Raw genomic sequence first — 27,607 nt, forward strand, 5'->3', positions numbered from 1 at the left:
ATTATAAAAAATAACCAAAATACTGTAATTTTATTAAAAAACAATGTAGACTAGGACCCTAAATATAATTTTAAACCATATATTCATTTGTTTAGACACTAGATGACCCTATAACAGCCTGTCTCTCTTTCCCTTCTTCTCTTGTTCTGTCTTATCACCCCTCTCTGTATATAAACTGTACTAAAATCAACACTAGTATTTTGAGGTCTACCTGTATTCATTTTTGCCCCCTAGTTGCCTAGGAATTGAGCAGGTCTTCTCTTCCTCTCTGATTTGAAATAACACCTTCTATCTACTCTGTTCAACGGTATCATTTTCAGAGGGGTGTGCACATGTGCGTAAACACAGACGAGGAGAGGTTTGGAAGAGAGTATGTTTCTTTGCTTTGACTCTGAAATAATTCAGGGAAACAGACATAAAGATAAAAGTGAGTTACACACACTCAACCTCACCCTCTTCCTAGGAGAGAATAATGTGTCGCTCATAAGTAGGCATAACGTTCACATGAATATTATAATAAAGAAATGAAGAGTATTTCAGCTGACATTGGCTCTCTTAATATAAAGTGTTTTTATGCGGTTTGAGTTTCCAATTCTAATTTATTTTGAAGTTTAAAATAGCAAAAACAAGGCATAAGACTCCTTGATATTTAATCAAATATAAGCCATATGTCAAAAACCGGATCAAGAGTAACGTACAACATGGTAACTATTAATAATATTGTATTTCACATTTGGAGGGGGGCTCTGAGAGGGTGGATTCTGAGTCCTAATCACAAGGAAAAAAAATTGTGACTATGTACGGTGATGAACGTGGATTAGAATTATTATAGTGGTCATTTTGCAGTGTATACAAATATCAAATCATTATGCTGTACACCTAAAACTAATATAATAAAGTATATATACAATCAATTAAAAATAAATCAATTATACCTCAATAAAAAAGAATCTGTTTTAAAGCAGGAGAAATACTAGTTTATTATTATTTTCTATTGTAAGATCTGTGTGTGTGTGTGTGTGTGTGTGTGTGTGTGTGTGTGTGTGTGTGTGTGTGTACTCTGAATGAATTAATGGTGGAAAGTTGTTGAACTGCGTGATGATCTAATTTAGGAGTATAAATGAGGCCAGAAGCAGGAAGAAGGTAACTTGAATGTAAGGTCTAAACAGTAAATGTGGAGACTGCCAAGGAAGGACTCAAGTATGGGCCTGATTCTGGTGGTGAAGATGCCAGAAAGAGAGGGAGAGAATCTCAGTCTCATGCAATATAATATAAACCTCATATCATACCAGCAATAAATCCTGTTTCTTCTAATAAGGCACCTGAGTCCATAATATGGGTAAAAACAGGACTCAAGATATTAAGTTCCTGTGTCATGGGCAAATTTTTTATTCCCATTTGAACTTTTTTCCATTGGGGAAATGAAAGGATATTCAGAATGCCTTAGTTTTTTTTTTTTGTTTTTTTTTTTGTTTTTTCAGAAAAATACGCTGAATCAAACTGCTTTAATCTGAAATATGCTAACATAACATCACACTTAAGAATCTTACTAGCCTACAGTTGCTCAGGCAGATGTCAAAGTCATTTTTGAAAGCTAAAATATAACGTAAAATGCATTCATTGAATGTTTCGAGTTTGATTACAGAAAGCCATTATTTGGATTCTTTATAAAATAAAAAGAAATCTATTCACATGACTTGTTAAAACTACATAATAACTAAACTATCACGGCAGCATCAACAATGAACATTTCTTTACCTTCCAACAGATTTAATTTTTTTATTTATGTATCTCAGATTATTTCAATATCATTCTCCTTCCAGGAGCAACTAGGATGATTCATCTTGAAAAATTACACATGAATTTCAGGAATTATTTCCTGGAAAAATCTGAGATCTTTATATTCAGGTATAACGTTCACTAAGTAAAATTCTTTAAATCACAGAACTATATTCAAAACAAATCCAAATATTGATCCAAAAGAAAAATATGCAGTCAGTTCTATGACATATTTACATTTAGTTTCTATATTCCATGATAATATTCTACATAATTATTAACATTATGAAATAGCTTCTGTCAAAAAAGACCAGCAAGGACTTTGCTTCAGTGAAGTCTCATAGTGAGAAATAAACTTATAGAATTTCCTGTCATACTTTTTACCAGATGAGGACTCAAGAGACATGGATGGATGATATAATTTTATACGTTTATACAAAAAGTAATCGATAGATGCTGAACTTCAGTGCTGTAATGCCAATTCATCTTCTCTCTACCCTACTCAGTTGCTTTTACCTCTATTATGTGAGCAGGATTAAGTTAACATAATGCCAAAAATAAGTAGTTTAACTCTTTAAATTAAAGGTCAACTAAAAAAAAAAAGATTTCAAAACTTTTCAGTAAGTACAAGGATTACAAGGTCACAACCTAAAAATAAGGATTTGTAAATATAATTTCAATGTCTCAAAAAGAAAAGGAACGGCCTAGATTTAATTTTACACATGCTTAGAAAGTTAGAAAAGAAAGCTAATAGGAAAATCCATTTAATTTCCTCCATAGATGGGATTGTTAACCTAATAGGTCAACGAATAAGCTGGGATTCTGTAACACATCTGAGTGCTATCTGGGGAGGTGTGCAGGAGGTTGGGGTTTGCTTGATAGATGGTATGAACCAGACTCTTTCGGGGGTAATCTGGGAACAGGGGCCTCTGGGACCCAGGGCACTCAAGTGTTTCCCATCCCAGGACTCCTCCATCACCCCGTAGAACTCTCGAGATCCCACAAGACCAGGCTCCCTCTGGGAAGAGTCGTCTCATTAGCCCTGATTCCTCTGTCCTCAGAGCTGCCCCGGGTACTCAGCACATCCCAGACCTTCCTCTCCCAGCTCCCCCACCTAGACTTACTCCCCGCCACACACCTTGTGCGATCCAACTGTTCCTTGTTTGCATGTAACACGGTCAGAATTAATATCCTAATGGAGGGAGCTAGAGAAAAGCCTGGAAGTTAATACAGAGACACAGGTTTTATTTGAAGCCCTTGAAGTCAAACGCATCTGAGTTGAGACTTTTTCAGATTTCAGAGGGAAATAAGGTTACATAGTGTACCTCATGGAATATCTTCAGTGAAGTCTGTCATCAACCCACAATCAAATACATCAGTGTCTCTGAAATGCAACATCTGAATACTTGCATTAAGTATAATTAAATCTATAGCCTCATGTCTATCCAGGGCAGGCAGGTTTTGAAGCCACATACATTTATAGAAAATGGCTCATTTTGAGAGCTTTGGGATTTTGGTATTGTTGATAAACGGCTTTGAACATTTACAAAACTTTGATATGTTTCTAGTTGGAGGGTTTCTCCTGATGTGGTTGAGAGAGCAATCTATTTTTCCTCTTATTCGGCTACACTTTCTATTAGTCATGCAAAGGAAGATATAGGAAACTTTCCTTTCAAATGTGCACATTTGAAATAAAACAGGATGTTGTATTACAATGTTCAGGAACAGAAGATTCTTGACATGCCCATCCAATGGGTCAAAAATGTTTTTATACAACATAATGTGTATGTGCAGTCAAACTGTAATAATTCTATATAATAAAACTGGAAAAAATGTTTTTATATAACATTGAATGAGATATGGACACAAACGCAGCGCTCTTGGCAGTGGGAGAGTCAATTTGTACCACGCAAAGAGCATGCAGTGTGATTTCTACAAAACTGAAGATAAATGAGATGCCTGAGAACTGTGATACGAATAAACACTAAAGAGGTAGATTTGGTACAGTGGTTAGAAGATGCAAGCTCACAAATTCTGGCTCTTCATCAGGAAGGCATGCCTAAGAGTCACATGTGTTCATCCGCTGATTCACTTATCTTGGAATGGAGTGAGTTCTTAATCATTGGAGTTGGAGAGTTGCAGATACTAACTAGCATATATAAAACAGATAAACAACAAGGTCCTACTGTATAGCACAGGGAACTATATTCAATATCCTGTAGCAACCTATAATGCAAAAGAATATGAAAAGGAATCTATGTATGCACATGTATGACTGAAACATGCTGTGTACCAAATATTGATACAACAGTGTAAACTGACTCTACTTCAATTTCAAAAAATAAAGAAAAAATGGAAGGAGGAATGGGTTAATAACCACTTGACAGTAAGAAGATTATACAGGATGATTTAAATATCATTGATCTGAATAGATGAATTTTAAAGGCATTTTTAATCATTAAAGTCTGATTTTATGTTTTAAAAATTCTACCTTCTGAAAAGATAAATTCAAGAAAGTTATTATCCCTTTTATTTTTATAATAAAAATAGAAAAACATTCCTATGTGCAGCGAATTTAGTGATTACTATTAAAAAATCACTTTTTATACAATGGATAATCTTTGAAGGATTACATTTTGTAAAGAAATACTTTATAACTTTAGATGGGTGTGTTTCTTTAAATCTAACTTTTATTACATTTTGGGCTAATAGTTGTGTGTGTCTTTAAGATAAGACAGTCAGCACACAAGGCCTCAGCCAAACAGAGCCTTCGCTAATTTCAGGCTGACAGGGAGGCAGTTTAATTAGCGAGCTGCTAATATCTATTTAAGTGAGCAGCCAAGGAAGTGTCTGCTAGAAAAAGGACACGCAAACGCATGACAAGCCATTCTTTCTGCCTCGTTCAGCTGTGTCAAAAAGGAAGAGAACAAGTATCCTGTGCGTATGTGCAAAAGAGGGAGATTATAAAAAAAAAAAAAAAAAACACGTAAAGTCAGACACAAAATGTAATCATATGTCAGTGAAACACACATACTGAGTTTTTGAAGTACTGGTGCCTTAATAAACTTGTACACAAATGGACTACTTCCAAAGATTGTGAAACCTCTGTTTCTTGACTATCGACAAAACATTCAGAAAAGCTTTGATAATTCTTTAATAGCAATCAAAGAGCATGAAAATGTCTCCTTTGCCTACCATCAAGGTATAAGTTTTTTCAATTAAACTAAAATGGTTTATTAATAGTTGCTTATGTTTGTTGATACAATAAATAATATACTTTTATATTGCCTTTGTTTACTGGACTATTTAGAGAAACAGGTGCAAAGAAAATTAAGACTATATGAACATCCTTTGCGTCATTTTTTTCAACCAACATTTGTTGAACATCTATGTGTTTCATACATCACTTCAATCTGAGAAGCAAATTTCATGGACAAATATTAGTAATTAATTAATGTAAGGCTCTTCTCTAGGCTGAATAAATTTCAATGGATAATTTTTACATCCTAGGGCGCATTATGGAATTATGATTCCAGCTGAAAATAATGGAGAAAATAAGCAATTTGCAGGAAAAGTAATCTCAAAAAAGTTAAAACCTGCTATTTCGATAAAAGAATGATTTAATTATAGATGTTGAATAAATAAAATCTATGAAAAAACATAAATATACAGTATAAATTTCAGCCTTAACTTTGGAAAGTACAATTTCAAGGTGAGTAATCTTTTACTGTTGTTCATTTTATATGCTTGTTAAAATAAAAAATAATATCCTAATCTTAATCTTATGACTAATATTTTAAAAGTTGGAAAAAATTTTTATATACTGCAACTAAATAGCAATTACTTTATATTAAGACAGAAAAGACATAATACATGCCATTTTAGGACCTTTTCTTACTTACATTGAGAAAAATAAGGCGAATGACTTTTTATTCATAACAGGCCTTTTAAATATGCACAATACACACACACTCAAGAATAAAAGCCAAGGGAATCCCTGAAAAAGTAGCCTCTAATTTTAAACTTTGCATTTCTGGAATAGTGCCCAATAAAAAAATGCATGTTAGCAATTCAAGGGGCCCAGAACAGTGATAACAGAGGGAAACAACACTGATGATTTTGGCAATTACAGCTGGAAGAGGACCACAGAGACAACAGCAGTGAAGAATCAGAATGCTTGGAAAGATGAAACTAGAGAGAGAGAAATAATCAAGTAAATTATTTATTTGAGTATCAGAGAAACCACAATTGTTATTTCCTCTTCTGTAAATAATTGTGTGAACTAGGAGTCCCATTCATTTTTTCCTTTTAATAGAAACAAACATGAATCCAGTATTAGACTACATATTATGTACAAATTCTATTAATTGTTACAAAGTGTGTCTTTTATTTATAATTATGAGATTATATACAATCCCCATTAAGAACTAGTTTTTTTTCTGAAAGTCGATTTTAATTCCTAAGGCCCTGAATAAATATTTGTTTCATTCCTGACTGAAACTTTCCCAATGTCAACGAAAGGATATTTAAAGTATGAATTCATATGCGTATCTTACTGTGAATTAGAACTGAACAACAAAAATTTTAATTGTGATTTAATCTCAAAATTAGAGAAGTATAAACAGAGTTGTCGAGTAGATGTATTCAATTAATTTAGGCTATTTATGTATAAAATCACAACCTAGAATACTCTCCTTAATTTATTACTGTGCTGTAAGGTGTGTTAACAGACTAATGGAATGATTTATAGAAAATCAACCAACTAGGAAAAACAGCACTCTTCTCACCATGGCCTCTTCAATATATCATATAAGAAATAGAAAAGAACTGGAGAGATGGGAAGAAGGGAAATTATGACAAAATTTATGTTTCAGTATGCACAAACACAAAATAATGAGAGATTCTTAGATCCTATTTAAAAAGCAGTATTTAAAAGTGACTTTTGAAAACGACAGAAGAATGCAGATAGAAGAATTAACCACACTTGGTTTTTGTTTTAATGCTTATCTATCTGTTCTGATATTTTTCCATTTTGTTTTTGGGATTATAGGCATTGATGTTTTAACTCAAAGGATCTGTAGAGTTCTAGAACACCCTTCACTTTACAGAAGAGGATACTGAGGTCTAAGAACTTAATTAAGAAATCGGAGATAACACAGCTGGTTTGTGACAAAGACAGAAACAATTCATGTCTCCTTGCTGACATTCAAGAGAGGACAATATCAACAGGATGAGCGTTGGCTTTGAAATCAAGCAACCCAAACTTAAAGCCAGTAGCTTGCTCTATAAATATAAAGACAAAAGAAATACAGAAGTAAAATAAGGTCTATAAAATTTTTTAAATAAAATAGAAAGTAGAAAGGCTCTGCCTTCAAGGCATTCATAGTTCAGAAAAGTCAACAGGTGGTTTTAGAGCAATCTCGTCAGTTCAATGACAGATGTTCAGAGATAGGAGAGGTAAAGAAAAGCGCAACAGGCTTCTGTTTTTGTTTTCTTTATCTATAAGTTGAGAATTATTAAATTAGGGTAGTTTGGAGGATTGAATGACATACATATGAAAGCATAATCACATAATGGATATACAGAATTTAGCGCCATCTTTTTCCCTTTCCTTGTCTACACTATATATAGGTTCCATAAAAACTTCTGGCTTATTTCAGTTCTTCTTTGTGATATAAAGTTGTTTTATTATAATTATTTTTAAAATAGGTGCTAAGGCTCAAAGAGTGAATACAATTCATTTTTCAACTTTACTTTTAACTTTTATTTAAATAATCCTGCTAAATTCTTATAACTTTATTGTTAATTATTTGGAAGTGGCTTTTCAAGTACCTGATATAGATCTCATCTTACTATTTTGAATGACATTTACAATTTGTACTGATCATATGAATTTAGCTCATTATAGAAAAACGTAAGGGAAAAAAATCTATAAAACTTTCCAACCAGAGCTATATTTGGAAACATTTACTTGTAGTCTTTTTATTCTGCATGTTTATACATTAAAAAAGTAACATCATAGAAATATCATGAGCCCTATTTTCTGTTTTTTGAGTTTTGAGGCTTTTTTGCATGTTTTGTTTTACTTTGTAACTGGAAGAGTAGGAAAGAATTTTTCATAGTATTAAATACCTTTGCAAATAAAATAATACTTAATGCCATTAAATCTCTTTGAATTTTCAGTTTCATGAGCAAATACTTGAATTGCTTTAAACTTAGACACCAAATAATTAGTTTTAGGGCTATGTGGTAAGAATTCAACAACCCTAAAATGTAGGACTGTATCGTGTTTGAATTCTTTTTAATAAATAAAACTTTATAAATATCCCCTGTATGTTTTTATGAAGTATGTTACGTGTTAGCACAAAATTCTATATATTGGTACAATTTTACTGAATTCAATACTTAAATTACCTGCCTTTTCCCAACCTTACACTGCTTTTTTTATGGTCTATTTTATCCATGAAGAATAAGGATGGTAAATTAAAATTTCATAGTTATATTTTTTAAATTTCTTGTACAAGATCTAGTATAATATACTATTCATTAAACAGTATTATATGGATTTTAAGAGAATTGAATAGCTCTTTACATTTTTATGACCTTTTATGTTAGATATAATTTTGTTTTAGGTAATTTTGCTATAAGTAGCATATTCAAAAAAATATTTTAATCCAATTACAATAATTATTTTTAGAGTTTGAAATACTTACATTTATTACATTAATTATATTTTTCTGTAGTCACTATTTAAAATTACATTTATCATTTCATTTAATCTTTAGGTTTTTTTTATGTTTGTTCTTACATGTAGTAGGGAAATTTAAGACATAATGCTGCTTTTTATATCCACCTGTTGTTACCCTTAAAGTTTGCAATAACATTTAAACTTATTTTTTCCAGTTCCTACTTTCAGAATTTAAATAAATATAATTTCTTAATCTCCACTTAAACTTTTCAAAGATTTTACTCAATCTTTAACATGGCCCTTCTTCTAGGTATTTATTTATAGCATCCAAGCTTCTAAACCCAGATGATTTAAACTTAATGCTAAATACTGTAACTCCAAGAATTGTATTTTAACATTTCCGTGCAGTTTCATAACCGTATTTTACACTTAACTCTATGTGCAATGGTTTTTAATGTGGATTTTATTCCTGTTGCTGAATTTATCTGCAGTAGTACCTGACCTTCACCCAATTCCTTTTTGTTTTCAAAGTGTTCTTTCCTTACCATCTCTTTTGTTTTGCAATTGTCATAGTTTCTTACAACCCACTGATAAGACAAAATGTGCCTGTGTATATACGCTTGGGGAGGGGTCATCTCTTCCACCAAATCTTTATGATAAAGCCTTATTTCTTTCATTCTGCCATTTTTTTATTTGTTCCCTTCTTCCTTTAATAAGGATGATCTCCCCACAACATGACAGGCACACAGTCATACACTGCAAGCCCAAAGGTGCCATGACTGTTTATTTTATTTATGTCATGTGAAATAGGTCTATCAATACCAAGATGTTGCTTAGAGACAGAGCATATGAGTCACTTTTTCCCATTCACTCTTTGGTTTGCAGGAGAGCGCAGTGGAGTGTAGAGGTTTGGGCTTCATTGTCAATGTGTGGCTGTCTTCATCTGAGGCAGGATTTACACTGGCATTAATTTCTCTGACAGTCTAAACAAAAAAGTCCATGAGAAACTCTATTTACTGCATTCTGAGCTCTTCCTTCTCCTGTTCCAAATTTACTTCTGAGAGCCCGTGTCACCAATACAAATCATCAGTGTCAGTAATCACCTTTCCTCCTAGAGTTGCCATATTTTGCAAACAAAATACATGGCAACCAGTTAAATTAGGATTTAAATAAATAACAAATGATTTTTTTGTGTGTAAGTATGTCCCACATATTGCATGAGACATACTTGCCTGGCAAAATCTCTACCTACTACACTATTTTTGGGAACTACCATCTCCAAGTGGAGTGGGGAAGAAAGAAAGCAATCGTTTATACTCTGGCTACATCCTGTAGCAGAGAGCCACACGGTTCCTATCAGGCACCAGATCTGGGGTTTCTGAGTAGAAAGGTGATGACAGTGCTGGGGCTCACGACAGTATCCAAGGTAAGCATCACCTTTGTCAAGACCATCAGGTTTGCTCTCACTTAATTATTAAAATATGTTTGCTAATCATTGATTCTTGTAACCATTGAAATGTTTAGAAAACATTTCATTGAAAAGATCACATTTCTGTGTTTCTCACAAGGCTACCCAAATTTCAGAGGCACTTACTCAAAGTTAACTCTTCCCCACACACTATTTGATTATATTCGTCAAGAAATGTCCACAAATATATTTTTTCTAGGCTATCTTACCCTTTCCAAGTCATCTTTGAAATGTGATTTTTCTCAGGGAACATTACCAAGAAGACCAATAACGAACAGAGTTTATCTCAATTGTCTCCTAGTCTCACTCAAATTTTACTTTGAAAAAATATTGTTCTCACGACGCAAGCTAAGTTGCAGCAATATAACGCATCTTAACATTATTTTTAAAAGTTATGCAAAAAGTATCATTTCCCCCCTGATTCACTTGCGAATGTGGTTAGCAAAGAATGATAGAAGTTAGAAAAACAACAAAAAAAAAAACCCACAATTTTTATTTTCTAGCAATGTATCTGAAGATTTACATATGTGAAATGTCTCCTATATGGGAATAAAATATCACCCCCTATCTGATCTTAGAATTCCTATTCATGGTTCAAGATAATACTAGATGGGAGTTCCTGGTCCAGAGCATCTGTAATTTATTAAAAGGATGAGGATTTCCATGGCCTGGAAAAATCATGCATTTGCCGTGGGTGTACTGCCTGAGGGTGTTCCTAGAACATAATTAATTGCAATCTTAAGGCTTCAGCTTCTTAAGGGGCCAAGTGTGCTCCTTGCTATGCTTCAGAGCGGGCAGGATTTCTCAAGGCATAGTGCATTTTTTAAAAGTGAGAAATGCCTGTGCTAAACCCCACCATCAATCTTTAGCTAAAAGATGGCTGAAAACCCAGCTTTTAATATTTAACCAAATAACAACTCAAGTGCCAACAAGCTCATTCTAGGCCTTCAATTCAATGACCTACTCATAAATTAATCACTTCTTAAGTCATAATGCAGCTTCAGAATAAAACCTAAAAATACTTCATAATACACTTTAATTTCAAATTTTAAATATAAGCCTTGATAGTTGACAAAAATGTATCCTATCAAGAAAAAAAAAAAGGTACTTTTTTTTTTTCAAGCCCTGACTATGATTCTGGTGATGTTCAATTGTTATAATCGAGGTGAAAAGGAAAATATGTTGCTGGAGATGGAGATAAAATGAAGACAGACAACTGAAAGAGATTTGACCTAATTATTTTAACAGGCTTAATATGTCTTACATTCATAACTAAAGCCTTTCGGATATCATGTCAATGCAATACCTCGCATAAAGGAGCTTACAGCAGTAATAACAGGCACTAGTAGAATTTGGCTGACCACTTTTTTAAATTCTGTGGTCTTTTAAAAGGATAAATCTAGTGCCTTCATATGGAAAAATACTAATTTTCCATCTATGTGTCTCAGATATTCACCAATTCTGTAATTAGAGTAAACATTTGTGAAACATACAGTCTCTAAGAATTATTTTTAAGACAAATATTCAAAACAAAAGTAAAAGCACAACCAAAAATCAGAAAGTTATTCTAACTCTTGGATTTGAGATTCTCTAATATGTCAAAAATAAGGTCAATTTCATTGGGAAAAAACTCAGATCCATAATATCAAATGGAAAGGTGCATAGCATTCTCTGAAATTTGGGGAAATACTAGTTGGACAGATGAAATATTTCACGGGGCCAAGGCAAAAGGAATCCTCATGAGTACATTAGGTTGTCCATTCAACCAGCAATGATCATAGCATCATGAGCCAATGTTTCAAAGGTTGTATCAGAAACTGTAGTCTGACCTGGGCAGAGGGGCAGGGGGGCAAGGGGGCAGGGGGACAGGGACATCTTATTCCCTGATTTATCAAACCATTTCAAGCCACAGTGGTAAAGACACAGGAAGGTTGAGGTACAAGGCTACTGAAGGTCTTCAGGAATAGAGTCCAATGAAGACTACAGGGAATACATGAGTCTTGCAAACAAACCCCAACGCATTGCTTTCCATTACCTTTCACTGCGGTGATCCAAATAATGCCTATTTCATTCAGCCTAGAACCTCTAAAAATACGTCAAGCCATGCTGGCAACTCACAGCCGATCAACCAATAAGCCAAACCACAGCAATCTCACACAAGACAACACCTCAGACCTCTCGACAGAGATGCCCATAGGTCATGGAGACGTGCCATGGCCTCGGTCTGCTTGACGGACTGTTAAAAATCCTCTTGCAGAGTGCTGAAACGAAGACCTTCTCACAGGCTTAAATTCAAGTAGCTTCACTCAGTTTGTGAAGGGAAGCTGGCTAAACCCACAAACCCATGTAAAAATGAATACAGCTGAAATCATAATATATTGACTGTTTCCTGCTGCATTTCAGAAAGGAAATCTTTTATATTCGTCATTTCATTTGAAAAAAATTGAGTAAGTCTTTTTGTAGACTTATGACAGTGCTCTGGCTGCCTGGACTAAGGGATTTCATCTTTAAACACACACACACACACACACACACACACACACACAGCAATCACTGTGTAGTTGTGTGATGCTTTATGGAACTTGTTCGGCACCCTCAGTCTCTTGTAAGTATGCATTTTTGCTGGTGGGTTTATACATTTCCTACAATGCTGTATAAAAGACTACAGACAGACCAGAATTACAGTGCCCTCTGGTGCACATATAACATAAGATAAAATATTTCTGTAACAGTATCTACATAGATATGGTCACAAAAATACAAAACTATTTTCTGCTTCTACATAATTGCTAAACCAATCACTGGGCATCGTAAACCCCTATCATGGAAAACAAACCAAACTGATAACCTTCACAAAACATTCTTTATGGCTTAGATCAATGCAGTCTAGTCCATTCATTCAGGCAATCACTTGCACACCCATCTATTGAATGGATTCATTGGGCCTGGGGGGAGCGGGCAGTCTGTTGGATTTACTGTATGACTCCTTTTGTGTGGCTTATTTAGAATCAAATATAGAAGAGCAGGCAAAGTTATAGGCCACGTAGCTCAATCTCCTCCTTTTCCTTGGCCTTTGCCACCATTTCCTATTTATCTGCATTTTTCTTTTTATCCCATTGCTATTTCCTCCGGCTTCTGCATGTACAATTACCCAGTACATAAAAAAGGATGAGATGACTCAACTTCTCAGTGAGTAGTAGAAAAAACCATTTCCATTTAAGCTAAAAAAGGTAACGCAGCATGGTAGAAGGTGGAAAGGAAATGTCTTCAAGAAAAGGTCTTTTAAAATGTAGGGTATTTAAAATGATGGGTTAATTGAAATTGACTTTAAGGCAGTGTGGGAGTCTAGAAAATGGGAGTTATGTGCCAAGTGGTCACCATCTTCTAGTTTTCCTATAATAAGCTGCATCTACAAGAAATACTTTTAAATAACCAGAAGACATGACCATGGTGAATGGTAAATGATAACCCTTCTGATAATAACCCTTTCCCATCCGAAACGTTCCCTTCGAGAAACTTATTTATCCACAACCTGCAAGGAAGATACCTCTGCAATGGCTTTGCCTTTGCTTCATACCTGTATATCTTGTATCTCGTGCTAAATCCCTGCCGGCTTCTGTCCACAAAATCTGCGTATTCCTGTGAGCGATGGAAAGGTCCCTTATCAGACAGGAGCCAGTCGAAGGGGCTTGTGGCATGCTGATCCGAAACAGCAGCAACCGCTAAAACCCAGCAATGAAGACTCAGGGCCATCCACTCCCATAGAGCCATCAGAGAGAAGAATTCAGCACCAGCTCTGCGCCGCCATACCATGCTTCCACTGGGGACTTAGAGCCTTCATTCTCTCAGCTGTCCCTCAACACCTAGACAAAATACACAGGCGATCAGTTAGCCCTTAGTTAGCTTCGCTAGCAATTAAGGTGCTAAAGGGGCTACTCTTTATTTTTTTTTTAACAAAATCTACTACCATTGTTTTAAATGAGATGATAGCAAAAGCGAACACTAAGTAGAGCACAATCAATTTTTTCAGAGCTGCCTATCTTTCATCCTTTGGTCCTTTTTGGATTTACTTGGAAAATAAGTCACGTGAGTCTTAACAAGTCTTGTCAGGACAGCATCATGCAGTGGATCCTTAAAGCCTAGAGAGCATCAGTCAGAACTTCCCACGCGTAATTACTGTGCCAGCTTGAATGCTTTATAACGTGGGACACTTTCAAAAGAAATACTGAGTATGTTTAATTATTTCATAAAGTGTATTATAAATTTTAACACTACATGTATATTATTTACTTATTTGGGGAAAAGTTTTTAAAAATGAGTTAAAGATAACAGGTGGTTTATTTCCATAATATAGATAAACTTGGATGGAATAAAACTGTGGGTCTAAGACTATATAAATGAATAAATAATTGTTGTGTGTGTGTGTGTGTGTGTGTGTGTGTGTGTGTGTGTTTGCATCCATTTATCCATCCATCATTTATCTATCTCTATATTTAGTGGATGGATGGGTGTGGGGGTGGGTGGGAGTGGAGGCATGCATGTTTGCTCAGGTATTTTTTCCGTTATTCATCAGAGACAAACTTCCCTATCTGTGTAATAGAATCATAATTAAATTATTTCTAGGATGTTTAAAAGATCTAAATGTGCATCTGTGTCTTATTCACAAGATCAGTGGGCACACCTTACAAAATTCACATACACACACACAAATACAACGTAGATTATAGATAAACTATGAAAACACATACATTAATGTTATAAGCATTCAAAAGTAAAGTAACAAAACGTGCCATCCCAGAGTGCGGTATAGTATAAATGGCTTTACACATAGCAGCTGATGCACTGTCTATATGCTACACAAAATATTCTACAAATATCTGAATTCAGTTTTACTTTCCATCCCACCAATCTTTTTCAATATTATTATTTATAACACAGAGGACTAACGAGTATATAAATTCTGACTAATGAGAAAGTGTTGGTTGGGAGTGTTTGGGGTCAGCAAAATCTCTTTAGGAACCAATCAAAATGCACAATTTTAAGTAAAATATTTTAACAACTGTAGTTGCCATATTTCTCTGGTGTTTGGTTAAAGGAACTGATCATTTTAATTTGATTTTAGTTATAACCTTATAACTCATACTTTAATCCTGATCTATATCAATATGAGAGGTATACAGCAATAATTTTGCAAGTAAAAAGTATTTCAAAACAGTGATACAATATGACTGACGTAGGTCATCAGATTCATAGTTTTACCCACTAAACAATTAAAAGGACCAATACCCACATAATACACGATTTGCTCCCATCATATGAGTTGTTTATGTAGTTATTTGAAAATATGATGGTTAAAAAATGTCCTCTCTGTAAACAACATACGACATCTTACAAGTGAAGATATTTTAAAGACGATTTATCATAAGAAAGGACAATATCATATAATGGAAAGATTTTGGATTAGGAGTTAGGAGATCCTGGAACTCTATTGATTATTTATATGAATGTACCATTGTCAAATGATTCAGCTCATAACTTCCAACTCTGATGAAGAAAATAGATTTTTGTATGTACTGTTTTTCCGACGTGAGAACCATACCATTTACCTTAAAACAATATATTTCATTTTCATTCATAAACTAAGAATTATTATTATGTGTAATAGTATAGAATAATCCCCCTATGACTAATAAATATTTCTTATTTGTGAAACACACATTTTTATTCTGCTGATCAAATATATGCAAACTAGCATCACTTAATCATTGCTCCCAAAAGGTTATACTTTCTTATGTAAAGCAGCTAGAATTGTACCTGGCATGTGGTAAGGACATTAGGAGTGTTTCAAAGCATAGTTCATACTTGTAGGAAATCATGTAATTATATATCATAAAATTAAACCCAACTCTTCGTGGTCAAGCACATGATTTTGTAAGACACAGCACATCACAAAAGTAGGATACAAATTGACTTAGCTGGCACTGAAGGTCCTATTCTAAAAGTCTGTAATGTTTCAATATATAATTACCCAGGGCCACTACTTTTATTCTTGTCTTTGCCAAATGTGTTGAAGATGTTTCACGGTCCTTATATTCCCTAATCTTAACATATGCAAAGATTTTCTGGAATTATGTACAGGGGAAACTACCTAAAAATGTTAGTGGCAGGTTTTAATTCTGTTTCTTCAAATTCTGCTATGGGTACATGTTCTTACTTCTCTTCAGAAATGAGTTTTTCTGAAAGAACAGTTTATTGGCACAAGGCAATAACAATCCTGCTCAAATTTGAATTAATTTGGGGGGGGGTCTGTTGAAATAATTACATTTATAAGGTCTTTTTCAAGAGACGTAGAGTAACTCTACTATGATACCCAACAGTTCTACTAAAGTCTTCTTTGAGAAATAACTTTGAAGAGTTACAAAACAGGAGGAAATGTAGTGTTAAAAATACATTAACATATTAGTGTGTCTAGGCTTCCAAAGATCCGAAAGACAAGCGGCCATTAGGCTTGATATTCATGAACAAAAGAATCTTTATTAACCTAGTTTGTCACAAAAGCAGGTAAACGAACATTTGAATCACCCATGTATATGAGTACTAATTTTAAAGTTATTACTGCATAGCCTTCATCACATGATAGCTTTATGATACAGATTACCAGTGACAAAGGAATGAACAGAGTTCCTTTGAGGACATTTGGAGGTCACTACTGAAGTAAACAGCTAATCTTAGAGGTATTTCTAGGAAAAGAAATCATGCAGTACAATGAAAGAGAGCAAAAAGTATTAAACTGACAAGGGAATTCATCAGTTCTACTCTCTGGAGTGCAGGGATAGTGCAGAATGATTAGGAATTCACCATTCCTGAGTAAGTGCCTAAGAAAACAATGAGGGAAATAACAATGTCAATAAAACAACTTTTTCCAGAACACATAAGGGTGTATGTTATGAAAAATAAAAGAGATTAAAGATCAAAAAACAACAAAACAATAAAAACAAAACAAAAACTTGAGTTCATGTTGAAAAGTGGTGTTTCATTAAAACATGGTATCGATCAAGATTTTATTCTCATAAAATAAAAGGAAGAAAAAATATTGAAATATCACACTATTTAAAAATATATATTTAGTACATGGCCTACTCTTATAACAGATTATTTCCTCACAAAATAAAACTCAGTGAGAACAGTATCAACTCATGCAACATTATTACTTACAAATACCCAGTGGCCTTGAAAATCTGTGCAGAAGAAAACCCACCAAAAGGATGTTACATATATACTAATATATATAATACAATACATAAATATATAATAAACACACAAATTATGATGTATATATTTTCTAGTACATATTTACTCTTCCTCACTAGCTCTCTATAATTCTATTCCAGGGTGGCAGTGCATTACTTCTATCTAAAATATCGACCTATCTTGTGTATTTGAAATTCATCAAATATTGAAATTTATAAAACATGTCTTATCATATTAAAACTGAATTTCTAGTGTACCTGAAACTACAAAGATGAGAATAGGACTATGAATCACTGACACAGACTTACCATCCTTTAGACTGTCGGTCATATTATAGAGGCTCATCTTTTAGACCATATCTCATTATGCAACGAGATGGTATCTCAATGTTAATGATTCCTATTTGTTAAACAATTAACATTGCATGCTCTAAGATTTCTTTTATGTCTGCATTTGGACTGACTTTTACTGCTAACATGTCTAAGATATTTTCTTAGGGAGTAAAATCCACTTGGGATCTTGCCTATGCAAAGAAGTTTCATAAATAACTTCATCAAAGATATTTTTTCTTTATTTTTAGAAATAGAAAACCCACGGAAAAGCTAAGAGACTAGTACAGTGAACAGACGTATCCTTCAGCTAGATTCACCAATTGTTTATATTTTACCACATATTCTAGTCAGTCTCTGTCTGTCTCTCTCTCAACCCCTTATAAATTTTTTTGTATGGAACAAGGATCTAAGGAAAATTGACTGATTTGCCAAGGTCATACACCCATTCTCCAAATTTCTCAACCTGAACAACTACTATTGCTCTATAAAATAATTTCTTAACATTCGTAATCACAAATATTGACATTTGTAAGAATAAAAAGTTGAATTGTCAAAATAAAGTCTCCAATTCCCAAAGTGATTGTATTAATTTAAAAGCCACATTCTTCTAAATAATTGAATGTTGGGAGAAGGTATAGCTTAATGGTAGAGTACACGCTTAGCATGCATGAGGTCCTCCATTTAAATAAATAAACCTAATTGCCTCCCCGCTTCAAAAAAAACAAATAATTGAATGTAATATATATAATTCTTTTAAGTATAAATATTAGAATCACTTTATTGTTATACATTTAATTCTATTAAAAAGTATATTAGTACATAATAGTCTCAAATTCTAGTAAAATATATAGCACATTATTATATGTATTACATCATATATGGTAATTATTTTATTATATATTGAAATAAATGCTAGCTCTGAAGTAAATAACTGTTAAATATAACATTGTATAAGTAAATGAACAAGGGAAAAGTTAAAATATATTTTAACTGTAAATTTTCAGTAGTTTCTCCACCATTGTTCATTGTTTATATTCCTATTTAGTGTGGACAGCAAGCATAAAAATCTTAGTGATCATTTACAGCATGTGAAATACTCTGATATGTTTTGAGACAGAGGTAAACCACAGGTATCACTAAAAATGCCACTTCTGTCCTTACAAACTTAGAATTAATTGAGGGAAGCCTATGTATGGCAGGACACACTGCCTGTGGCAACCTCTGTTAGAAAAAAAATATCTCTGTCAACTAAAACTCAACATCCTTCAGGTTTTTCTCTTGTTCCTTTATCTTATAAATGATACTTCCATTCACTCAGATCTTTAAGCCCAAATCCTACCTTCCTCTACCTGCCAGTTCCCAAGGTCTGTGCATCCTGGAACCAAATCTATCACTTTCTTCCATACCCTCTTTACCTGACCGGGTCATCCTGCATCCCCCAAACCTCCCACCGTTGCCTCCTTTTTGAACGACTACAATAGCTTCGTCATTGGTCATCCCAACACCCATGTGGCTCTCTCCAATCTGTCCGTTTAACTAGAGTTATCTTACTAAAGAGCTCAGTCTGAACATACAACACTTTTACCCCCACTTATGTAACTGTACTTTTGGCCTCTGGATAACATCCAAACTTTAAAAAATTCATGAAATTGTCTTCCCTTGCTTAACTCTTCATCTGCACCTTCCCCCTGCATGTGTGCCGCCACTACGATCAACCAAACATCAGCTACGCTTCAGACATAATGTTGTTACACAGATTTACCCCACTTTCTCCCCATCCTCAGGATCTTCGCTTATGCAGTTTACTCTACTTGAAGCACTGTTTCTACTTGGATCCCATCACCTGCCCAACCTTAACCAGTGAACTTCAGTCGAGATTGTGACTTTCTCAGCGAAGCTTCTGCGACCCCTCCAGGCTGACTGGCCATCATTTATGATGCCATTACTTCATCTCTGATAGCACATTTACACTGCGTATTTATTTTAATATTTTTGTCTCTGCACCTGCATATCTCCCCTGACCCTAATTAGACTTGGTTTTAGAAGGACAATCATTGTTTCTATTTTAACGACAACTGAGTACAGTTTGCAAAATGCCTGAAATAAAGTTGCTTAATAAGTATTGTTTGAGTGAATGAATAAATGGTGATTAAGTACTAAACTGAGGTGTAATTAATGTGACATAGATGGCAAGATTAAGAAAACAACTTCAACTTGGAAAATAAAAAAGAAAGGTCTCTGGAGGAGTTGTCATCTGAGCTAGGCTTCAAGATGACAACGGCTTTGATACTTGAGAAAAGAGAGAAATGGAGTTCTGAGATCATGGTTTCTGTGTTCACACCATAATTAAATGGCATGTTCCAGTAATATAAAGCAAAACATTCTTAATATTCAAAAATTGTTCAGAAGTATATAAAAGTGTCATTAATTATTAGCTTTATGTAAAAATACAAGGCATTATCATGAGCACGTACATAATTGTGAAAAACAAGGAATCTTTTCACTTACATTCTATTATTCATGGTTTCAAAAGGTAGATCAAATGAATGAGAAACATAAATCCTCTTCTCACGAAGTGTTATGTTACATAGTATTGTAACTGTTGAATTTAAAGAATAGTAATACAGAAAAAGCAGTTGACTAGCTTTCCCCTCCCCCTTTGGAAGGTCATATACTAGAAGGGATAACTTTAAGCAAAGTCCCTCCAAACACTGTAGGGAAAGAGCAGAAAAAGACAGTGATAATGAAAATGGCATGCTACGGTTATTGTCTTCACAACAAAATTAACATTTATTGGGCTCTTTTGATATACCTACCATTTTGCCAGTATTTCCTTATTTTACCTCCGAGCTGCCAGTGTGGTATATATCATTATCACCGTTTGCTTATTTAGATGACTGAGGTTCAAGGTAAATAAACATGCAGGAGAGCAAGGGTTTAATGGCAGTTCTCTTGAAATCAGACTGAAAACCATGCTCTCCCTGTTAAAACACACTACAACCTAATTAGACCTAATTGTATATTGGAAGTTATTTATTAGGATTTCTGTTGCCACTTGATAAAATGGTTTTGAACAAAATAAAATTTTAAAGTGGATAATATAAATAATAAAAATAGAAAATAAAATTAAAATGGGAGAATTTTATCTCAGGCTATTATAAGCAAGTGACCTGAGTAACTACATATTATGAGTTTTCGTAATATAGGTTTTCATATTATGGGTTTTCAAAGCATATCTGCTCCATATAATTTAATGTTTTCAATAAAGACAATACTTTAATCAACTAAATGTGATTCAGTGTAATATTTTTTAAGACATGTACTATAAACTAAAAAAATCAGAAAACTAATGTTTTCAGATTATGTGTTATTTATTGGGTTAAAAAGTATAATTATGGTCAGACTGATTAATTTACCTATCTCCTCTTCAGAGACATGGCAAGATTAATCCAATAGGCTTGATTACTCAATTTTATTAAAATTTGCTTTATAGTATTACTAAAATAAAAAAAGCTATCCAACATACATAAAATAGAGTTGGTATCTCACAATGGGAGACATAATATCATTTCAGGGGAATGAAATGACTTTAATATTTTGTTGAAAAACAATGATGAATTTTCATTTAAGGGCAGTTTTCTTACATTCTCAAACATGCCAAATAATGACAAGAAGATGAGGATCATTTCTAACAAGTATTATTTTAGATAACAGTATAGTGTGAAAACTTAAGACTTGAGCTAAAATTATACATACATATTATATGTTACAGTAATATTTGGCAAGGAAGATCCCCAGATGTAATAACAATTTTAAAGGTGGAGCTTTCCAAGGGCAGCCGTTAAACTCAAGTTATTAAATTTGATGAACATATTCAAACCCGTATGGCTAACGTAATAATACATCATCTTCCTATATGCATTTACACATGGATTTTCATCTTTGAATGATCATAACCTATGTATAGTACGTAGTCAAATTATACAAAAGAGTGAGAGTTCCAGTATTCAACAATTTACATCATCACTTTAGTAATGATAATTTATGGCTTTAGTTAAATTCTAGTTACAATCTATAATTTTAGACTTCAAATGACCTAAAATTGCTCTTACTTAATCTAGACATTGTTTATTTAAAGGTACTGAATTTTTAAATAGCCTAATGGAGTAGAATTTGGCATTTTATTATATAAAGATGTCAAGAGATCCATCAAGTTATAAAATCTTGCATATGTTATGCAATATGTAACATATTCCATATATATAGGTAGGATTTTGCCACTCTCATTCCTGTACTTCACCAGGAGTATAGAGAAGTGATTGCTTTATCTTCGTGCATTTGTTGAAATAGAGAGTTACATGTAGAAACGGAAAGAAAGTCATTCTGACTTTTAGCTATGCTGTTTACCACTGGGTCTATCTAAGAATTGAAACAAAATTTAAGTTTCTCTTTTCCTTATGAATTGATAATTCTTGTACTTTTTCTTTAAAAAAAAAAAAGTAAAACAAATTTATAAAAAGCTGAAAAGTAGAGCTAATTCCTGAAGCAAAAAAATACCACTCAACTCCAGGCATCACGGAAACCTGAGGTTACCCACGCAGAAACCATACAGAGAATAGAACACACTTTTAATTTGAATCAGCAATTCTTTTTGAATTTTAAAGATACATGTTTGGGGGGGTTAATAACTATCTTAAATTCTTTTCAATATGGTGGTTTGAAAATTATTAAAATAACTACAGACTGGATGGATTTCCAACCATTAGTCTTCTAAAATTTTACAATATACTACTACTAACCTCTTAAACTCCTTTGTTCATATAACCAGATTATGAAGGATTTGCCGGCCTCTGTGCTTAACCCTGCCATGCACATAGTAAGGTTTCGGAACATGCAATGAATTGAACTCCTTTTTATTTTTTTTTTAACTTTATGGAAAGCTTCATGATGTCTGCTTACACTAGCAAGAGATTGTCATTATACTAACACGTTAGTAATGCATTATTATTATCCTGTTTCACTTTCCCTATTCTTTAAAAAAAAAAAAACAACTGCGCTTCCAATTTTAAATCATATTGTATAGGTTAAAACTGGCCTTAGAAGTGAATCTTTTTAGTCATTTAACTCTACTAAACCTGAATTCCAGAGGGCCCTCCTCATTATTTATTTTATTTAGCTGAACAGGCAATACAGCGCCTCTGAATTACAGTTTTAAGTGTTTTCCATCTTAATGAGGGTTAGTATTCCTCTGAGGAATATATACTGCAGAGGGAACTAATCTCCTGCTTGATGCTGTCAATACAATCTTGTCCTACCAATAAAGAGGAAGTTAAGTGCTACTACCTAAATGGTGGAACTGATTAGAAAAAAATGAAGAGAAAGTGAGTTCCATTTCTTAATTCTGTCCGGAACACAGGAGAAATTATTCTCAAAAGCCCAAAGTTCAAGAGTCACGTAGGCTTTCTTTACATTTTAAATACAAAATATTTCAGTGTTTCAACATAAGTGATAATATAAAAAAAAATCTTGGTAAGATTCAAGTTATACTTAATTTTAATTCATAAGGGGAGTGGTCAGAGATGAAAGAACAAAGTTCAAATGCAGGAGGTTTAGACTAGTATACTTAGATGACAAAGTCTAATTTTGAAGTAAAATAAGAAGAATGCTTCAAAAAACTATTATAATTAATATTTTTGACCACCAAAGCAGAGAAACAGAAGACAGCCTAAAATAAAGATTAAAATAATCTATGTACAGGGATGGAGTGGAAATAATGTTAACACCAAGATTTAACAGAGTTACTATAACCAGCAGTATGATTCTAATTTTTCTAGCATGATCCAATAATAAAAAAGCATTCTAGTTTGTGAGGAGAATAAAATACTTCTTCTCAGGAAAAGAATTTTGTCCCATAAATACAAATTTAAAGGGAATCTGAGGAAACAGTCAATTGAAAATACATACTATGTACAAATCCATGTAAGTACAAAGATAATAAACCTTTTACCCCAACTTCTATGGGCAATGTCCTCACAGTTTGGCAAAGCTTTAGAAATGCTTTTTTTTGTTTGTTTGTTTGTTTTAATTTCGAATGATCCTGCGTAAAAGCTGAAAAGCAAGTAGCCTGTTGCTCAGCCAAGGCATTTATATGACTGTAAATAAAGGCTCACTGACATATTCTAAGAATAAGACATGATACTGGGGTAAAGTTCAGAAATCTTGGAGTTTAGAAACCAAATGCACAATAAATCTCTTGATCTCTAATGGGACTAAAACTTACTTTGGAGTTCAGCAGGCCTAGAAGGTGAAATCAGCTTTTTAATTAGAAGTTAGTAGGTGGAGAAACACAAACAGGAGTGTACCTTCTCAAGTCCCATACAAAGAAAATAATACATTTAAAGAACTTTAAAAGAAAGTTTAGTAAAATTATTTAAAAGTGTTTTTAAAAGATCCTGATTATTTAGGCCACAGGAAAAACTTCTAAAATTTCATAATAATAATCTTCAGTTTCTTTTTATCTGTTTGTAAGGATATGAAACTGTTCAAACTTTTCAAAGTAGGAGTGTGTGGTTATAAACACTGTCAGCTAATTCTGGTTACAGAGATCATACAATTTACAGGATAATAATTCTGTAATAAAGCAATAATTCCTGAAATTCCTGTAACGATACAATAATTAATTCCAGTATAAGCAACACATGGCAAGGATTTGTGCTGTTTTATCCACTAAGACGTCTGTAACACCAAGAAGACACAAGTAACACCAACAAAAGAACTTGGCACAGGGAAGACTCTCAATAAATACATGATAAAATACGAAAACTAAATTTGTAAAGTGCACTCTTATAATGTTAGTATGATTTTTATTCATTAATTTTAATTCCTAAAAATCAAAAGGTATAGCCCATAGGAAATGTTTCTATGTAAAAAAAAAAAAAAAAAAAAAAAACTAACATTGAAACAAATAAACAAACAGAAACCACACAATCAGATGTTAATGAAATCATCACCCTGAGAATTATTATGACTTTATTTGTGGAACTATACTGATTCCTCCTTTTCTCTTTAATAGTTATCCTTTAATACTCTACGTAGAAAATACATTCTTTACTGATCCATCTCTATACTGAGGAATTTGACAACCCTCGTCTCTTAAAGAGAATCCTATTTTACACTATCAAAATTGGCCTTGTGTGAAAATAAAATGAGTGGCCAAGCATTAAATTTGCCTGAATGGATTAATTACAACAAAGCGTACTTCAAATAGCCAAAAAAAATAAGCCTCTTAAGTGCAATTGTTATGTCTTTTCATTGTTATATTCCCAAGATTTAAACCCAGTACACACCACTGATCAGACATCCAATAAATATTTTGTAAAAAAAGACCAAACGTTACAAAAAGACATGATCTACAGCAAGCAAACCAATCAAGCAGCAAGTAGTTATTTCTTTATCTGCTGTTCTCCAAAGCCTTCTGAACCACCATCTAATAAAGCACATTAGAACTTGGGGTGTTTCTAACTGAAGAACGCATCCTTAGCAATGGACTCTTGCAAGGCTTGACATATTTTCCCATGGTACTTAACCCTTCTAATGCCTGGTCTTGGCAATATAGTCAAGCTTGACTAACTAAGCTTTTTTCTAACAATAAACACCTGCTTTCCCCATTATTTCCCAACATAGAATTTTGAAAACATTTGGTATTGTCAAGGACCACTCTTGTCGATACAGTACTTTTAACTTCTAAAATAGCGGAGCGCGTGCTTAGAATGTACGCGGCTCTGGGTTCCATTCTCAGAACCTCCATTAACAAAGAAAAAGAAACAGCCAGATTTTGAAGGATATTGTAAGAATGCATAAATTGGACATCTGTATAAAGACTGTTGAATATGAGCTAATAACCCAGCACGTCATGGACACACTAATGGTAATTTTTAAAATCATGTATCTGAACTGGTCAGGAAATACCTTCTAAGTAATAATCATAGAAATCAATATTGCAGGACTTATCAGAGACCAAAATTTGGTAGTAGATAAATTTTTAATGAACAGCTAATAATTCTCCAGTTTCAAATCCTGAGCAAATAAATTATCTTCAGCTTAGATCTTTGCAAATCTATCTGTAAAAGACAGTAAGCAGGTCAAATTGTTCTCCCTTTTGTGATGAAAGAATCATGTGACGTTAAACTTGTGTTTACCTTTGCTAAGTTAATATTGTTGATGAGAAAGAAATATTTTTAATAGTTCATCACAGCAGTTTATATCAGAGTTGCTGTTTCGTACTATAAATCAGAATTCATTTCCTTAAATAGAAGCTGTTAAGGATAGATTTAAAAAGTTATCATGACATGAGTGATCTTTCACATTCATTCTGCCCTATCATCGTATGATTGTAATTTCTTGTGTCTTTTTCATTGGCTATACAAGAGATGTGTTTAAAAAAAAAAGTTCACATTTCAAGGGTAGATGGAAGATATAAAGTAAAATCTATTAGAATTCACTCTAAGAAGAAACATGAATGCTCGAAGTCATTTTTTTCCAGTTTTGTCACTGTTCAAACATACTGTTACCTTTTAGCAAAAATATAAAGATAGTTATACATTTAAAATGTCAATAATCTGTCCTTGATCTAAAAGCTCTCAAGTAAGGGGAGAAGTATTGCAAAAATGTGTGTGTGTGCGTTGCGGAGAAGGAGGGATGGAAATCCATAAGCTATGTCTCCACTCAAAGGTGAGAAGATGCTTAAAACTGGTACTTTTAGTCAAAAAAGAAACTTCAAGAATAATTTTAAAAGACATGTAGAGTGTTTCTTAAATTGCTCAGAACTGCTTTTTTCTTAGCTATGAATTTTAAGTTTCAATTCACAGAGAAGACTGGGTGCATTCCTCTGAGGTCATATTTTAAAAAATGAAGGTGCTGTTTTTGCGTGATCGTGAAACTTCCAGTAAGTAGGGAAGAGTTTATCTTACAAATTCAAAAAATTCACATTCCATCATAATTGCTTACTCAAGACAGGTTTTGGGGGGGGGGTATTTTATTTTATTTTTTGACTTTTTTGGAGGGGAAGTAATTAGTTTTATTTATTTATTTATTAATAAAGGCACTGGAGATTGAACCCAGGACCGTGTGCACGCTAAGCACGCACTCTACCACTGAGGTCTACCCTTCCCCCTCAAGACACGTTTTGAATTAAAATTAACAAGTTGCTTAAAAAGTCATTGGAGTGAAATTAGTAATAAGGAATAGAAAATATAGAAACTGTACTTTCTAGTTGTTGCTGTTGACAATTCATGATTGGCTACTCATTTTTATTCTAAATTATTCAATTTTGGAAACTTTAATCTTCTTCCACGTTGTTCCATAGTATAATCTTGAAAATATTACTTATCATGTTTATAGAATGTATTGAAATTGTGTATATTGGTGACAGGCCTGAATAAATAATCAGAAATGCTATTACTGTAAATTCAATTAAAGCCATTCAATTTAACTGTTTTGAGTAAGGTAGACTTGATGTGTGTGTGTGTGTGTATATATATATATATATATATATATATATATATATATATATATATATATATATAAAATATGTTTGGTGTTATATAAGAAAATGTTGAGACAAGTATGGTTGAATCACCTTAAGGGAGCATTTTTTACAACTTTCATATTTTATTCAACTTTTGATGATTTTCTTCTAAGTATTTAGATTTTGTTCATTACTATGTTTAAGAGATGTTTACTTCTGAAAAAGACTGTTCTACCATCTCTGTATATATGTTTACAGGGATGGTTTTTCAAACCATCAGAAATGTTACCACACGAAAGACAGGAAGGCCACTTAAATATATTGTCTACTCCAGGAACTTCCTGATTGAATTAACTTTTGTTCTATATTTACTTTAGCTACAACAGGAGGCGCTTCTCCACATAGTATTAAATTGCATTATCTGAAAGCAGTTACAAATACTTGCATCTTTAAAATGCATGCATATCAAAGATATAACAAATTACAAAAACACATGATAGGCAACCTGTGTAAACATATGTGATTTGTTTTAGGATACATTAGCGAACTCCTGCAACATTTAC

General features: G+C 33.3%; 1 protein-coding gene across 3 annotated transcripts in view; it reads right to left on the minus strand.

Moving 5' to 3' along the window:
• BRINP3 (BMP/retinoic acid inducible neural specific 3) overlaps positions 1-27,607 on the minus strand; it is a 338,844-nt gene that overhangs the window by 303,245 nt on the left and 7,992 nt on the right. For all 3 annotated transcript variants that reach the window (XM_031438370.2, XM_031438371.2, XM_031438369.2), the window contains exon 2: positions 13,513-13,798. In XM_031438370.2, the coding sequence (XP_031294230.2) occupies positions 13,513-13,748 (236 nt within the window). In that variant the 5' untranslated portion in view covers positions 13,749-13,798. The remainder of the gene's footprint in view (positions 1-13,512; positions 13,799-27,607) is intronic.

The sequence above is a fragment of the Camelus dromedarius genome, chromosome 21 (assembly GCF_036321535.1).
Source record: "Camelus dromedarius isolate mCamDro1 chromosome 21, mCamDro1.pat, whole genome shotgun sequence".
In the NCBI taxonomy this organism is placed as follows: domain Eukaryota; kingdom Metazoa; phylum Chordata; class Mammalia; order Artiodactyla; family Camelidae; genus Camelus; species Camelus dromedarius.